This window comes from Aspergillus sclerotioniger (assembly GCF_003184525.1).
Source record: "Aspergillus sclerotioniger CBS 115572 chromosome Unknown BO94scaffold_34, whole genome shotgun sequence".
NCBI classification, from domain to species: Eukaryota; Fungi; Ascomycota; class Eurotiomycetes; order Eurotiales; family Aspergillaceae; genus Aspergillus; species Aspergillus sclerotioniger.
Window position 1 is genome coordinate 222,219 of NW_020291024.1, and position 15,710 is coordinate 237,928.

Sequence of the window (15,710 nt, forward strand, 5' to 3'; positions counted from 1 at the left end):
GCATTGCAATGTACCTATCATGAGATGAAGATCATACAACAAGGTTCCTGTCCCCGGAGGGGCAACTCCAGACCCGTCAGTCGCTTCCCATCTACCGAAGAGGCGGTGAGGTGGTCAGATCTTAGCAGGAGCCAGGAGGAGCATTATCTTGCCGAGTTGAGCCAGAATTCATGGCTCATGGCTCATGGCTCATGGGGTCCAGCGCCTTATGCACGCGGCAGAGAGTGCGTGAGATTTGAGGACTGAGGACCTCTCTGGCACCAATGAATACTGACTAGTGATGCCCAATCGCTTGTGCAGACAAAAAGCCGCCCCCATTCCATCCCGGGTTGCTCCAGGGTACGTATCCTACTCTCGGGACTGCATCCTGCAGTAGTCTGCAGGCTTGGAGGAGCTGTGACCCTGTTAACATGCATTCCACGATCCATAATATATTATGTCTGCTGCTATGGCTGTTCCAGTAGCCGCCATCAGTCCTGCCGGTCTTCCCACTTCTCACTAGGAGGTGCATCCCCATCCTGCATTTACGCTACCCTCGACCACTGACACGTCGTTTCAGCCCCTGGGTTTAGCGTGGACTCAAGGCCCAGGCGCCGGGGAGAGTTGTTCTGCGGTCAGTGGGAAAGGAGAACCCCCCCTCATGAGCCGTGACAGCAGATCGGACTACGTACTAGTCTGCTCAGTGCTACCTAGGTACTCCGTACTACTTACTATTATTATGAACGTTTACTGCATGGAGGGAGGTGCAGGATCATGCAGTGGTCGTAGCGCTTGCCCCATGTGGACAGGAATATAGGAGAGCAGATCAACAACATTCAACGGACAGCAGCCAAGCCTGGTTTGAGATCCCGATGCTTTGCACGGCGTTCTCCGTCCGTCCCTGGTCGACTTTTTGCGATGAATGGCAATGTAAACAAACCCGCTCGTCTGGATTGGGAGGGAAGGGCGGGGGGTTGCCATGTTTATTTGTTTACTATTACTATTCCGTAATATATTAGACGATTCTTATTTGGGACGTTAGTACTACTGACAATAGTATCAGCTGACTATCCGCCCGGATGGAGAAGATCCAGATTATCAAGTGGAGGATTAATTTCTGTTATGGAATACTGGTCGAAGCCGTCGAAGGGTGGCATGGCAGGAGCAGCCCATTATTAATCTCATTAGTCAATGGTCAACTTTCCAGTTCAATGGTTGGGGCCCGCCAGCTAGATAATTAGGAGCAACTCCCTAGAAGTTAGAACTTAGAAGATAAATACTACCACGCCTCAGAAAAATAGGAGTGCCCCGAGACCAAGTGGCACGGTTCAAGGGAAAGGTACCGAGAATAACAACAACGAATCAGGGTATCTAGTCGGTGGGGCTCACCACATTTTTGCAAATCATTACCCGCAGCTGTCGTAGTGAGCATTTGCCATTTGCCTGCTTGCCAGCGCATGCCTGTCTTCGGAAGCGGGAGCCACATCCTACCCTTTCCCCCTTCTGAAATCTGAACACGAATAATGAATGGATGGATTCATTCGATACCTGACGAGGTACGGAGTACAGACAAGGTACTTAGTACGGGTACGGTGGAGGATCCTCCGGGTGACCATGAAACCGCATCCTGGCTAGACAAAGCATTGCCACGATCTCTTTGCCATCGCCCTCGTCATCACCCCATGCCACCGCTAATCGGCGAGATTATTCACCGATTCACACCTCATCGTTATGTAGATCCACTGCCCCGGACGGGCAGTTGTCGACGGCAGTCTGCATCAGACAACAAGCACCGGCATCATCGTACCATCATCCGTAATACCTACCTTGCCTTTTTGTTCCGGACGGTAATACAGCCTTAAGGTCCAGGCTGAGACCCGGTCTTCATCCGACAGCCGCTTGCACTCCTCAAGGTTGGATCGAGGACATCCAGATATTAGGCGTCGAGGAAGTGGTGCGTCGCTCTATGCCTGAAGCGGCCTAGACTGCTTCCTTTCGACGTCACTTTAGTCCACTTAATAGCCGATTAGAGCCGCCGATATCTGCATCTGATTGGAGTAGATTGACGGTGGCTGCCATGAGCCCACCAAGAGCCGTTCACTACGATTGGTGATTGGTGGTCGGGGCATTGTCTTGCCACTGGATATCCGTTGACAGGGTTCTGGTTGGTCCTTCAACTGCCCTAAAACTGGTGCGTGACCAAGTTAGCGCGGGAACATCTGGGCCTGGAGGTTACAGACTTACTGACGATACCACGGATACCAACGAGGGAGTGGATGACACCGGTGGAAGGGCGCGTACGTGACCGTACGGACGACGAGGGGGGGGGAGTACCGCCCTTCCCTTGCGGATCTCCACCGACTGCACTTTTCGGCGCTCAGCCCCAGTGGAATTAACCACTGCAGCCCCTCTTGCTCTGTCGCCTCCGTCCGCTCCGGGCGCTGCGACTCTTTTCTCGCTCCCGGTCTTCTTTTCAACTCTTGTCCCGCCATCCGTCGATGATTCCCCATCCCACAACACTAATCGCAAATTCGCCCGCCACCATCCTCCCCCCCCGATCTAGTACTTGCCTACTTTCCTCTCTTACATTCACTCCCATCCCAATCTTTATACTATCAATCTTCTTCCCTTCTGCTCTTGTTTCTAAACTCAACGTTACATTCCTCCGACCACTTGTCATTCTTCCACCTACATACCCTGTCGCTTTTCTTTGTCTAGTCCGTTCGGAGTCCATACTGTCGGTATATCTGAGCGCTGGTCCTTGTTTACTTCCGCCTTTGAATTCCTCCTTGGCTGCTTCTACACGATATAACCTCTCTTGCCTCGTCGGTGCTATCATCTGTCCCTCCGAGCCACAATGTCGACCTTCTTCTACAGTCATCAGCAACAGCAACAGCACCAGCACCAGCACCACCCTCACCATGGCGCTGCCGCTCACATGACGACCTCGAACAACCACCATGGGGGCCGTTCCCGTCGAGGACCTAAGATGGCTGCTCAGAATGCTCAGCGCCAGTTTCGAGGAGTGAAGAGTATGAGGGAGCTCGCAGAGGCCCCAGCCGTGACCGCTTTCCGTGCCCGCTTCGAAGCTGGGCGGTCTTTCGATCTGGATGACGACCTGGAGTTCTGCCCCGGTCTCCTGACAGAGGACGATGTATGTTTATAGATCCTGGCCCGGAATTCTCTCCACTGGACTGCGATTGTCTTGATGCCGACCCCAACTTCATGGAATATTCGATTAACCCCTATTTCTACAGCTGCATTCCATTCACTCGACCTCTTCGGATCGCTCATCTCTCTCCAGCGGATCTCCTGATACGTCTCCTCTGCAGCATCAGATCCAGCCTGTCCAGCAGGTCACGCCCTCTATCTCGCTATCTCCTGCTTCGAGCAACTCCTATGTTCATTCAGGGGTTAACGGTAATCTTAATCACGTGAACTTCCAGCAACCGTCCGCAGTTCGCACCCGCAAGGTGATCCCGATTGTCAACCCCAACACCGGCATGACCTTGACGAGCCCGCCTACTTCGATCTCCCCTGCCTCGATGCAGAATGCCCAGCGTCGGTGGTGAGGACCGCGATCTGGCAAGTCGCCGTTCCATTCGGCGAGGGGCCTCTTAGGCCCATAGCATGTTTCACCACTTCGTCCGACTTCTGCATCATCGGGCACCCTAACCGCGGGTCATAATCTTTTACTGCTTTGTTTTGCTTTTGTTCGACACGGCCATCGCATTCTAACGATCCTACTGAAATTCTCCTCGCCTCCTTTTGGCTTTGACGAGCGCAAAAAAAAAACAGCCAGGATACACCAGTGTTTCTCTGTATATACACCTTCCTCCGATGACGACTTCGAGCACTTTATACCTAGACTGATGCTTTCGGCTTCCTGCGAGCGACGGCGCCTGCGATTCGATTTTTGCATTCCATCATCAACGATACCTTGTTTTTATCTTTCGGTTAGGGAAAACTACGTGCTTTGACCTCGAGTTTTGGCCGCGATGATGTATAGAAAGCGCGGCGATGTGCCATTGAGGCGCGCATCTATGGTCCGGAGTTGCTTGTTGCTTTTTTTGGTTGCCCACGGCGGCGACGCCAGATTGGTCTGGCGGTTTCTCCACATATTTCGGCTTGGTGTTTTGTCACATTTTGGGTGGGATGGGTTATTTGCTCATGCTTTTCAGGGATTTAGAAAGGCGGAAACGATATACGTCTGCATTGATTGGGCTTTGTCGAGTTGTTCGGGATGTTTGGCTGGTTTCGACCTATACTTCGCATATGTTTTTTATCTCTTTTTTTTTTGGAAAACCTGTGATTTTTATTCATGTACATGGGCTGGGTGGGATTGGTGACGCGCTGTGAAAATCCATGGATTGGATGAGGAGTTCTGCTGGGGTCACTCGCGGGATTCCGCGAGGGCCGTTGTCTGATGACGACCTAATTCGCTTCTGTTCGCCTCCGCGTTGATTCGTTCGGATGTTCTTCTCTCATGTTCTTCGATTCCTGGGGACTCCCGGAGAGTGTGATGCTGTATGATCTTCTGGTTCTGTTCGCTTCTGGTATTCCGTCTCTTGGCAGATCTCTTTTGTCTATACGCTGCTGCACTATGCGGGTAATACCTATACATAGCTGTGAATTTAGCATGGATTGTCTGATATTGATTATTGATTATTGAGTATTGAGTATTGAGTATTGAGTATTGAGTAAGTGTAAATGGATTAGATGACTGCCATGACCTCATGGGGTGTTGATGACGGGGGCGATAAGCGGTTGCTGCCCCAACAGCGGATGGTTGAGTGGTTGACAGCATTGCCGTGGATAAGGCTGAATGCAGACAATGAATATATTAATAGTTCTGCAACCGTAAAGAGTCAACTGCACCATTCATTCATCGTGCATTGAAGATGTCCCATGCAAACCGTTCAGTAGTAAAGAAATTAATGAAGATCTACACGATGCGATTCCCCTACCTACTTATCTGGCAACCTTGTGTAACCCAGTCTGTGATGTCATATCCTTGATTGGCGGTCTCAAACATGGCAGACCTGTCTTTACCATCACCACGCCTACCACCATCACACTCTCTACAGTATATCGAAGATAATCACCACATCTATCTTACAAATTCGAAGCAATCAATCCCAAAAGCAATCCTCGCGTAATGAAACAATTCATGATCGATTAGCCACCTCCATCAAACTACGTAGGGGAATGATGATGATGATGATGGGAGACTGCATCCACATGCATGAGCATCCATGACGTCACCGATGCTACCAGCCCGGTCTCATCCCTCCCATAGTAGGTAGGTAGGTGATTGAGTAATTGCCAGACACTTGAACTGAATTACCCGAGGTGGAACGGATTCCATGGAATTGTAATTGGGGAGAGTTAAGTACATAAGGCCGCCACTCATTTATCTATCTAGCTTCTCTGATCTTGGTTATTATACTACTTACTACCTACCATCTATCTATCTACTTGGCTATTTATTGGGATTGATATACTACGCTGTTAGATCTTGCCTACTTACCTATCCTATATCCTTGGAATAACGAGAAGTGTAAGTACATCTATCCATCCATCTTCTTTGCATTATTGTTCTTATGGGTGGTGGGAAGACATATATACACCTACATCATCACTTCCCTCTCCCTCCACCATCCATCCATCCATCAACCTACCTACCATCCATCCATCTATCTAGATAACTAACACCACCAACCCAGCCCCAAAAGACATACACACACAAAGAAACAAACAAAACGAGCAAAATGTCCTTCCTCCCTTCCATCCGCACCACCACCACTCTCCGTCCCAGCACCTTCGCCCTCACCCGCCCAACCACCATCTACGCATCCCTCCACACCAGTATTCCCCGCCGAGGCCTGAAGGAATCAGACCACAGTACGTACATCCATCCCCCCCCCCCCATCCTTCCCTTTACTCCAAACCTTTACCCAAATCCCTCTCTCTGTATCAATCTAACTAGATAAACCCCCCGGCAGACCGCGAAGACCTAGCCTCCATCTACGAAGCCGAGAAACACGACCAATTGAGAAGTACCAAGGAGGGAAAGGCGAAGTGGAAGCAGGAAATCGCGAGTGATAGTGAGGCGTCGGTATGGTTTTCATCATCCTTTTATCCTGTTACCCTGTTAGGGGAGGGAATGAATGAATGGATGGATAGATGCTAATGGAGATTCTGGACAGGTCAAGGCCGATCGCGGAGAAGTGGACAGTGACGATAAGAGTTTCGGGGCTATGCAGGAGAGGACGAAGGGGTTGCCGAATCGGGATGGACCGGTTAATAAGACTCAATGAGTAAATAAATAGGTTATGGTGGATTGTTGGGTTGATGTGGATTATATCTTGAGGAATATTATGTGCTATATCTTTGTTTGTTTCTTGTATTGTTATTGTTGTTGGGTAAAAGCATGAGATTGAGATGATATTTGACTCTGCCAATGTAAGGAATGGTATAATAAGGAAATAAGGGATTGATAGTATATGGGTAGTAGTGTATTGGAAACAGATGCCTTGGATGGTTATCCCAAGTGTGAGTGTGAGTGTGTGCAAGTAAAACCCATTATAACAGTAACGCCCATAATCCATCCCCAATTGACAACTCCAATCCACAAATGTAACGCCTCCAGGATCATCCCATAATCATAATAAGCAAGAAGATCGTATACCTATGAGGTCCAGGCACACTCATTTCAAAAGGACGATCAAAATGACCAAGATGATGATCAATCCAATGATTGTCATCATACTCCAGTTATCGCCCGCACTTCGTCGGACTCGATCCAGTCGCCGTCTCGCATTGTCTAACCGACCCTGATGTCTATCCACATGACCATCCATATCATCCAACAACGCAACATGGCCCTCGAGTTCGTCCCCAATTTGGATACTGAGCTGGTGCTGTCGGCCAATCGACTCGCCCAGTCGGTCGAGGTGCTCATCTTGGTCGCGCATGATTTGTTCATGATGGTCGTAGACCTGCTGGTTGGACATGTCGGAGGTATCCACGCCCTGTGGGGAGGGCGAGTCGCGGTACGGCTGGAACAAGTTGCGACGGTTGAGATCGTCCTCTTCGGCTGCGGAATCCATGAACCGGACGGATTTAGAAGATGGGTGCTGCGGGACGGGCTGTTTCAAGTCCGGCGAGGATTTCTGGATGTTGGTGAACTCGACGGGATCGTCTGCTGCAGCATCCAGGCCGTGGAATTGGGATGACAGGTCTCGGTATTGGGAGTGTAGGTGGCCGAGCTGGTCTCTCATATCGGCGGCGCTGCCGTCGTTGGATTCTTCGAGTCGGGCGCATTCTGCTTCCACGCCATCGATGCCCTCTTTTAAGGAGTCGAGGGAGCGTGAGATCTCGCCATCTTGGCTGTTGGGTTCGAGGTCGAGGGAGATGGCTCGTTGCCGTTCGAGCAGGGAGAGTTTGATGTGGTCGGCAAGGAGGAGGAGTTGCGAAGGGTTTGGCATGGCGGAAGAGGATGAGATGGCGGTTGGATATGGGCAGGATAGAGAGAGAGAGACAGAGCGTGGTATGTGATGGGTTGGAACAGGGAAATGAGGAGTTGGGCGAGGCTCTCTTAGCGCGTGAATGGTCGAGGCAATGCGGAGATGTCGGATCCACGGCTGTTGGCAGTGGACAGGCAGGCCTGCAGGCGTGCAGATGACAGGGAAGATGCAGGGACTGACGAGAACGATGGAGGGATAGATACCTAGTGGATGGATGGAGGGACGACAGGAAAGTCCAGAATCAGGAATCAGGAACTGGATCTCGTTCTGGGCCGATCTTCCTTCCGCTTTCCGCCGCATCGTCCCATTCAACATCGCCATCCCATCCATCCATTTCATTCCCCCGCAATGGCCTCGCCTTCCTCACGTCCGCCTCCTGTCCTCGCCTCCCTGACTCTCAACTGCATTCCGGCGCCCATCTCCACCCCAGTGTAACTTTCATGGGGGTTCGCTTTGTGCTATTGTTTCATCGGCTCACCCCTGTGGCATCTGGACACTCGGTCCCTTCATATCTCCCCCTGTGCAGGGCGACCTCGATCGGCGGGGGATCCGGTGGCTTGACAATATAAGCTGGACCCTTCCTGTGGGGGGAAGGGGCTGGAAGGATGACCAGCATCACCCTCGACGAATTGCGCGCTATGGAGGCGAACTGCGACCGCGACGAAGTCGTCGACTTGCGTTCTCTCGAGACCGTCTCCAGCTACGATGACCATCTCATGTGCCCCATCTGCCACTGCCCATTTGTTCGCCCGGTACGCCTTCAGTGCGATCATGTGTTCTGTCAGAAATGTCTGAACTCTGCCATCACGGCCTTTGCCGCCAGTCGAGATGACTTCACCTGTCCCACCTGTCGGACTCCCACGAGGGGTGTTTATCTCAACGTGCCCCGCCTGCTGCTCAATATGTGCGATGATATCAGGGTGCGGTGTCCTTGTCGGGATGAGGGCTGCCAGGAGATCATACCCAGGGGCCACGTTCAGTTGCACGTCGACAAGTACTGCGGTTACAGACTCATGAAATGCCCGGACGGCTCGTGCAGCAAGAAGACCCGAAAGAAGAACCTCGGTCCTGAAGGTCGGTGTCTGCACGAGCCTCATCGATGCCTGCGCTGCCATGAGTATATCATGGAACAGGACTACGAGGTACGTCTATCGCGTCAAAGTCACGGGGCATTGCTAATCATATCCATTTCTATAGGAACATGTCAAGGAACTATGTCCGAGTCTCAAAACGACTTGTCCCGACTGCCAGACCAGTGTCCTCCGTAAAGCACTGAGAGAACACATCGATGCCTGTCCTCAGGTTGTCCATGCTTGCACCGCATCGAAATATGGCTGCCCTGTCAAAGTCAAGCGCGCAGACCTGGCGACGCACGAGCAGACTTGTCCGCTGATAGCCATGGGCCCGTACTTCGAGGCGCAGAATGCACGACTTGACTCCCTCGAACTCACCATTCGTCATCTCCAACAGCGCAACGAGATCTTCGAGGACGGAATTGCCAACATCCGATCGACATTAGTGCAGTCATCTCGTGCTCTAGCCGAGCCGGAATCTTCTCCGGCTAACTCCGACCCTCCTCGTCGAGAATCATCAAGCAACCAATCCCAGATTGACAGCTCCAATCTCTACACCGCAGCTACCACGAACTACTTGCTTTCCCTCCACGAATCTCTCCGCGAGGAAGTCGGGCAGCTGTCCCACGCCATCACCGATCTAGACGCTCGTGCCAGCATGGCACTGATGAACGAATGTCTCCGATTGAAGGAAGACATGGCGCACACCAACGCAGCCGTCGGCAGCATTCGCATGCAGGTGCAATGGCTCCTGAACCCGCGTCTGCAACAGAGCCAGCGAGCAGGTGCGCGTCCCGGCAACGCCAACACCGGCAACGGTAATCCTGCATCTGCATCGGGGCCCAGTAGCGCCGCTGGTCCATCCACAGCCTTTCTTCGTCCCCGACGACTCAGCGACAGCGGACGAGAAGGTACCAAACTATGATCGACAGCGCGATCTTTGGTGCGTGGTCATTAGAATAGGTATGACACGGTAATCGTGTTTCCATTTTCTCTCTTTGCTGTCTGTCTGCTTAGCTGTACCCAATACCCCTAGGGGTTAGACCAATCGGTGCGTTGGCGGCTTCGTGTTTGCGATATGACGTGATATGATATCCCTTATTTTCCTACCGAGTTGGTTCATACTCTGTTCTGTTTCCAGATACAGATCAGCATGGTGTGGTACCTTTCTGTTTTATTCTGTTCTGTGGTTTTCTGGTTTCTGCATTGTCCCTCCCACATAGATATATTCCCGCAGTCCTCTATCCCATGGATGTACATACTATTATTGCCTCAAATCTCGAATGTATATATTACCCCAACCCTCATACCCCCCAAGAAAATCATACCACTTAGATCAAAAATAAACATCCACATACAAAGACCCCCCCCCCCAACACAAACAAACTCACAACTCTCTGCCTAGGAACCAGTCCCCTTTCTTCACCCATCCATTGCCTTATAATCAGAACACTCATCACAACCCCCACCATCAACAAAAACAACAAAAACAACATCTTTCCAATTGAATCCCCACCCCAAACAAAACCCAACCGCACCCCGCCCCCGAAAAAAGAAAAAAGAATAAAGCCGAACGCGGGGGTTGAACCCGCAACCTTGAGATTAAGAGTCTCACGCTCTGCCGATTGAGCTAGCCCGGCTGATTGGATGGAAAAGACTCAGATAAAGTATTACATAAGCTTAAGCTTAGATTTGGGGGTTGAAGGTGCTGTTTAGATTACCTAGAGGACTGTGCTATCTATACTGCCCCTAGCTACTTCTTAGCTGGAAGTGATAGTATTCTCGACGGGATACTTTCTAGGTTACGTCTAGTTCTTCTATTCGGCTTTACTTGAGTCAGGTGTCCTGACCACTTATTCAGAAGATGGCATAGGTGAGGCTTAATAGTATTGATCTTAGTGGCTGTATAATCAACTGGCAACTTTTGGTGTCATTATTATTATATTACTTCCTAACGAACCTCCGACGCTACCATTCCAAAGCTAGAAGCTATACCGCCTCTCTACCTCGATTGATCCATCGCTATCTGAATCGGCCATGCGTTCCGACTGGGTATCGTCTCTAATCAATCTCTCGGATTCGTCGTCTTTTTCAGTCTCCAGTTTCACATCGTTGCAAACCATACAATAAGTTGACCACCAATCCCGCGCACGAGTATAATCACGCATCTGCTTCCTCAGCAGCGCCTTCCACTCCTGATCCTCCTGGCTAGTAGCAGCCGATGTACAGACATACTCCCACCAAACAGGGTAATAGCCCGAACACTCCCAATCGAGAATGCCCGTCACCTTCCCGTCTTCCACCATGATATTTTCAATGGCGAGATTGCAGTGCGTGAACGTATAAGGCCTGCCAGGCGGCATCACCCTTCTAAGATCCTCATTCATACTTTTCGGATGATTATTCGTTATACCAAGACCCATGTCGGCCCAGAGTTCATCATCAGAAGAGAATGGGCCGTGTGGAGGGAAGGGGTTGTCGGCTCTCTTGTATGGGAATAGAAGGCTGGAGTAGATTGGGCGCCCACCTACCCCTTGTATTTTCTGGTTCTGGAGGCCGCGAAGCTGGGAGATATAGTCCGCCGTCTGCTTTGCTATGCTTTCTTTCTCCTTCAAAGAGAGTCTCGGCCACAATTCGCGGAGTGACTCGCCGGGTATGCGTTTCATTAGGATGAAAGTACGGCGGTTTTCCTTCCAGGATCCGATTACCGTGGGGACAGGAATGGTGGTGCTTTCTCGCACGAGATGGGCGTTAAAGACCTCATAAGTGCGATGCATGGGACCCCGATCCTTGAGGATCAGGCTGGAACCAATGGCCCAGATTCCTCGGTTACGGCTTGCATGGACCAGTTTGACGTCGCTTTCGTAGCTGCAGTTCCGTTGGCGCTCCGAACTCCAGCTGCATGCGGTACAGGGGTTGTTTGTCATATCGTGCAACTTAATATGATGGTGTTGTTGATAAAGAAAGATCGGTGTGGATTAAGGATAGGTATGGCCGCAGAGAAAGCCAACAAGTAACCCGTAGATATGTGTTGTGAAGACGGATTGATGAAGATATCGACGGTGATCTGGTGAGAACAGACATCCATAGATATCTTCAGGAAAGTTCAAGGATGGTGAGTCGTAGATGTAGAAGGAGCGATCATACTGGTCTAGCGTCAGCATTATTGTTCATGGCGGAGAATACCCCCGCGGCCTGCAAGGAATCCCCGCTCAATCATATACTCAAAGTACGATCGATCTGCTAGGTCCGATAGTACCTATTGAATTTTTATGATTAATTGTCAAAACTACGTTAAATTGGAAGTCAAAGGAAGCCGACCAGTCTGGAACATTTGCTATCAAATGCCTTTGACCGTGGGGCGGTTCAGGTGGAGGCAATATTATTGAGAAATTAACTTTCACTCGCCGAGTCGAAGAGAGCATTAAAACACTGTAGGAACTAGGTAGTGGTCATTCTCACTGAAAGTCGACGCAGTTTGAACTTGGAGGGCAGACGTGCTGTCACTAATTCTGTAGGAAGAAAATACAAAGGACATAGAGCATGAATCAACCTGTAGTCATAAGCCCGACATCGCTAGCGATGAATCAATAATATCCTCCACCATAGTTCTGTCCGTATCCGCTTCCGTGTCCATGACTCGAGTAGGAACTGTAAGACTGCTCTTCATACCCTCCAGATGGACGCCGAGGAGGGCTGCCGCCAGGTGGTGGTGGGTAATGTTGATGGGGATGGTCTCCATGGTGCCTCCGATGACTTCCATTGTGTGCATCATAACCAGAGTCTGCAAAGTCAGGGGGAGGTGGATGGTGATATGATTGCTCCTGGGTGTGACTCTGACTATGACTCTGGTATTGATACTGATAGCCATGCTCCTGATGGGAAGACTGCTGCTGAGTATATTGAGTCTGCTGGTAAGACTCATACTGTGATGGGTTCTCAGACGTTGAGGCCTCATCCCTAGACGACCCACCCACCATCAGATTGCCAAAAGCGCTGTTCAGCTTGTTCAAATTAGAAATTCCGGGGATGGGAAGGCTGGAGAGCTTGTCCCAGGGAAGGGAGGAGCCCTGCGGCTGCTGCGACTGGGGTGGACGCTGCTGATGAGATCCGTGACTATGTCCACCACCGTGTGCATGTGAATGACCGCCCTCTCCAGAGCTGTTCTTGCCCTGTCTCACTCCCTCCGCGCTGAGGACATCGTCGAGGTCAGCGCCTCGACCGGGCCTAGAGTGCACCCAGGACTCGACGGCCTCGAACATTGTTCGATGGGCTTCGTTCCTCATATTGCGCAGAGCCGGATGGTGGAAAACCTTCAAGCAGTCATCCAGAACTTGCTCCTCGGAGACGTTGATGTTTTCCCAAGCATGCAGAACCCGAGGTGCTACGTACTTCAGAATAGCAGACGCCACCTGTCCAGCTGGCTCGTTGAGAATGTTGGAGAAGTGGTCCTTGGAAAGCAGTGAATGGGTGGGATCCGTGCAATCCGGGTCAGTCCATGGTTCGTACTGATGCTGTCCAGAGGCATCGATCACACCGGAAGACCCCGACTGCAAAGACTTGGAAGCGGCGTTGATGATGGGCCGAATGAACGGAGCCAGCAGGGACATGATGAAGACGGTTAGGGTCTCGGTGATCTTCTCAACGATCGCCTCCAAACCGGGGATCTTTTCAATGATCGACGAAAGTTTCCGGACAACCTTGTCTCTGAATTCAAGGATAGGATAAATCTGCGCAATGGTCTTGCTTGGATCCAGGTCCTGTAAGCCAGACCCGGACTGGGCGCTCCCTGCAGGTCTTTCGTTTTCATTTGCCCGGAAGCTTCGGACATCATCCCCAAAGCCTCGACTGCGGGATGAGGTTGGGAAATCGTCCTCAAAGCCTCGACTGCGGGATGAGCTGTAGTCGTCAACCTCCCTGGCTGTACCGCGCGTTGTGTAGCCAGAGCGAGAACCGCCAGCACGGTTTGCAGACTCCTGAGCCTCGGAGCAGCGCTTGAGCTCCTCTGCCTCTGCAACGAGATCCTTGGTCCCGGGAATATTACCCAGAAGACTAGTGAAAGCTCCGAGAGAGCCACTAGACGAGTTTGCCTCAGCATCCCCGAGTGCAATATCCATCTCGTTGACTTCCGACTGGGTGAAATGGTCGGTGGCTTCTCCGAGCACAGAATGGAAGAAGTCAACCATACCAAACGTTCCAGTCACAAGCGGAAACACCTGATGGCCACGAACATTCATCTGAGTGTTCACACCGGTATGCGGGAAGACGTTCCTGAAGCCCATCTCACGAAGTGCAAGCTCGCAGTAGTTCGTGTGCGCCGCGAAATCTTCCAGAGTATGGAGGCCCTGGCCCAGGCATCGGAGAGCTTCACAAAGGTCCTCGTCGTTTCCTTTTCGGCTTCCGTGCGTGTATGTCCGTCCGTAGTGGATACTGCGAGCCAAGCTATACTTGATGTACGCAGCACTCGTAGCCCAACCTCCCTGCTCATTGGCAATGTAGTTCTTCATTCCCGTCTCCGGATCGATGTCAAGCTCGACCTGGCGAATCGGACCACGAAGTCGTTCATCGTACTGGCGAGCGTCCTGGTTATCTGCGTAGTCTTTGGGGTTACTGCAGGTGACGAATACATTAGAGCTCATCCGGATAGATCCCCTAACACAAAAGACAAACATACTCGATATGTTCCTCCGGACGATAAACCCCCAACCTGTCCGAAGTGACCTCAAACTCCGCTGTCGCATAGCCAAAAGTCATGAAGGACAAAATCCAGACCAAAATTCGAATAGTCTCAGTAGGGAGACTCTTTAGCGTACCGACGTCCATAGCCTGTGAGCTAAACCAAACCATCAGCTAACGTAGAGGATATCGCGCAAACAGAAATACTCACTAATCCCGCAACCAGTTGCCAAAATACACGCGCTTGATCATTGTGGATGTCCATTTATGGCCTTTGATGAATGCGACGGTCTTAAGCATATCCTCAATATCTCCATGGCGCCAGTTTTTGCCCTCAACGGCCGAAATAGAAGCGATGTCTGACCCAAGTTAGCATATAATAGATGACAAGGTTGATCGGTGTGATTTACTTCCAGCGCCAAAGGCCCACGTCTTGGTTGGAAGGACAACGAGCAGCAGTCCCAGAACAAGCAGGACATGCGTGCCCAGCCTCATTCTCGCAGCCATGGCTGTGGGGATCTGCAGAGATGGTAGAAAAAGAGCTAGCGAAATGACAAGCTGCAGAGGAAGAGGAGGTGCATGCAGGAGGGGAAAGGTCTTATCTGCAGATTCACTGCAACCGGTGTCAGAAAAGATAGGAGCTAGACAGCAGAAGAAAATTTGAGCTCGAAGGATTTGATGATCGTGTTTGTCATAGATCTGGGACCAGACACGGCAGAAACCCAGCCAGATCTCGGAGAGACCCTTGATGCCCCGCCATCAACCCAGCTGGAGCGGGAAGATTACTCTCTCTTGTTCGTTCAACGGTGTGGCTTAGAGCTCGGCAGCCAGCATCATGACAGTGACACGACGAAAATTCACATACCACCAGAGTACGACAATACGAGGGCGGGCTTGTGTAATGCGGTTTCGGAGGGAGCCATGGCGCCGCCGGTGGCTTTGCTTGGCATTACTCGTTACGCTCTTGCTGGCGGGGGACAGTTGATATGTTTCCCCATCAGGCAGGTATACATGAGCGGGCGGAGGGTATCAGTGCGTCTTTCCCGCGATCAACGACCCTTGAAGAAGGTACCATGCCGCATCTCCACTGTAGACGGTCGATAGTATGTCATCCCGCCGCGTAAGATTGCATATCTAAGCATTTTTAACGTCCCCGGTCGGAGTTTGGGTCACCGTAGGCGGAACTGCCAAGTATCAATTTCGTCATATGGTCCCAGCTCCTGTTGATCGTCATTCTCGGATGTTGGGAAAGTGGGCCGCTGCTCGGCCACTGGTTCAACCCAATGCTCGGCAGTCTGGGCAGTGTAATTTTCACCTCCAGCCGGACACAATTCTAAACGGGGACAAAACGCTCGATCGTGGACATGACAATACGGAGTACAGCTCTTTTGGAACCAGGGCTTCAGTACGTATTTGTGGAGGTGGTCTGATCTCGACTTATCTGCCTCCCAAT

At 51.2% G+C, this 15,710-nt stretch overlaps 6 protein-coding genes and 1 non-coding gene across 7 annotated transcripts; 3 read left to right on the forward strand and 4 right to left on the reverse strand.

Moving 5' to 3' along the window:
• Nucleotides 1-2,503: 2,503 nt before the first annotated feature.
• BO94DRAFT_525768 (DUF4452 domain-containing protein) lies at nt 2,504-3,551 on the forward strand (the record flags this gene model as incomplete). Its single annotated transcript, XM_025610322.1, has 2 exons — nt 2,504-3,133; nt 3,237-3,551. The coding sequence occupies exons 1-2, from the start codon at nt 2,837-2,839 to the stop codon at nt 3,549-3,551; spliced, it is 612 nt and encodes a 203-aa protein (XP_025463158.1). The 5' UTR covers nt 2,504-2,836.
• Nucleotides 3,552-5,450: 1,899 nt separating this feature from the next.
• On the forward strand, nt 5,451-6,457 carry BO94DRAFT_539330 (uncharacterized protein). The gene is made up of 4 exons (XM_025612685.1): nt 5,451-5,539; nt 5,706-5,883; nt 5,985-6,097; nt 6,189-6,457. The coding sequence occupies exons 2-4, from the start codon at nt 5,751-5,753 to the stop codon at nt 6,297-6,299; spliced, it is 357 nt and encodes a 118-aa protein (XP_025463159.1). The 5' UTR covers nt 5,451-5,539; nt 5,706-5,750; the 3' UTR covers nt 6,300-6,457.
• Nucleotides 6,458-6,689: 232 nt separating this feature from the next.
• Nucleotides 6,690-7,469, reverse strand: BO94DRAFT_476016 (syntaxin family protein; the record flags this gene model as incomplete). The annotated part of the gene is made up of 1 exon (XM_025608590.1): nt 6,690-7,469. The coding sequence occupies one exon, from the start codon at nt 7,467-7,469 to the stop codon at nt 6,690-6,692; it is 780 nt and encodes a 259-aa protein (XP_025463160.1).
• A 644-nt stretch (nt 7,470-8,113) lies between these two features.
• BO94DRAFT_475995 (putative TRAF-like signal transducer) lies at nt 8,114-9,506 on the forward strand (the record flags this gene model as incomplete). The annotated part of the gene is made up of 2 exons (XM_025608588.1): nt 8,114-8,650; nt 8,760-9,506. The coding sequence occupies 2 exons, from the start codon at nt 8,114-8,116 to the stop codon at nt 9,504-9,506; spliced, it is 1,284 nt and encodes a 427-aa protein (XP_025463161.1).
• Nucleotides 9,507-10,148: 642 nt separating this feature from the next.
• BO94DRAFT_t275 lies at nt 10,149-10,221 on the reverse strand. Its single transcript has one exon. It is a non-coding gene; the product is annotated as a tRNA-Lys (tRNA).
• A 342-nt stretch (nt 10,222-10,563) lies between these two features.
• Nucleotides 10,564-11,508, reverse strand: BO94DRAFT_569186 (kinase-like protein; the record flags this gene model as incomplete). Its single annotated transcript, XM_025614727.1, has 2 exons — nt 10,564-10,677; nt 10,702-11,508. 2 exons carry the CDS (start codon nt 11,506-11,508, stop codon nt 10,564-10,566), a joined length of 921 nt encoding a protein of 306 aa, XP_025463162.1.
• A 420-nt stretch (nt 11,509-11,928) lies between these two features.
• On the reverse strand, nt 11,929-15,077 carry BO94DRAFT_525780 (Het-C domain-containing protein). The gene is made up of 4 exons (XM_025610323.1): nt 14,668-15,077; nt 14,469-14,616; nt 14,256-14,414; nt 11,929-14,191 (listed from the first exon to the last, which is right to left on the reverse strand). The coding sequence occupies exons 1-4, from the start codon at nt 14,762-14,764 to the stop codon at nt 12,169-12,171; spliced, it is 2,427 nt and encodes an 808-aa protein (XP_025463163.1). The 5' UTR covers nt 14,765-15,077; the 3' UTR covers nt 11,929-12,168.
• Between the last annotated feature and the right edge of the window lie 633 nt (nt 15,078-15,710).

Excerpts from the sequence above, each read along its gene's own strand:
- BO94DRAFT_539330 (XM_025612685.1), top strand. The coding sequence starts at position 5,751 with ATGTCCTTCCTCCCTTCCATCCGCACCACCACCACTCTCCGTCCCAGC. Across the intron at positions 5,884-5,984 it reads CCTGAAGGAATCAGACCACA|ACCGCGAAGACCTAGCCTCC; the intron begins GTACGTACATCC and ends ACCCCCCGGCAG. Across the intron at positions 6,098-6,188 it reads CGAGTGATAGTGAGGCGTCG|GTCAAGGCCGATCGCGGAGA; the intron begins GTATGGTTTTCA and ends GATTCTGGACAG.
- BO94DRAFT_525780 (XM_025610323.1), bottom strand. The coding sequence starts at position 14,764 with ATGGCTGCGAGAATGAGGCTGGGCACGCATGTCCTGCTTGTTCTGGGA. Across the intron at positions 14,415-14,468 it reads GGCAACTGGTTGCGGGATTA|CTCACAGGCTATGGACGTCG; the intron begins GTGAGTATTTCT and ends GGTTTGGTTTAG. Across the intron at positions 14,192-14,255 it reads CGTCCGGAGGAACATATCGA|TAACCCCAAAGACTACGCAG; the intron begins GTATGTTTGTCT and ends CGTCACCTGCAG.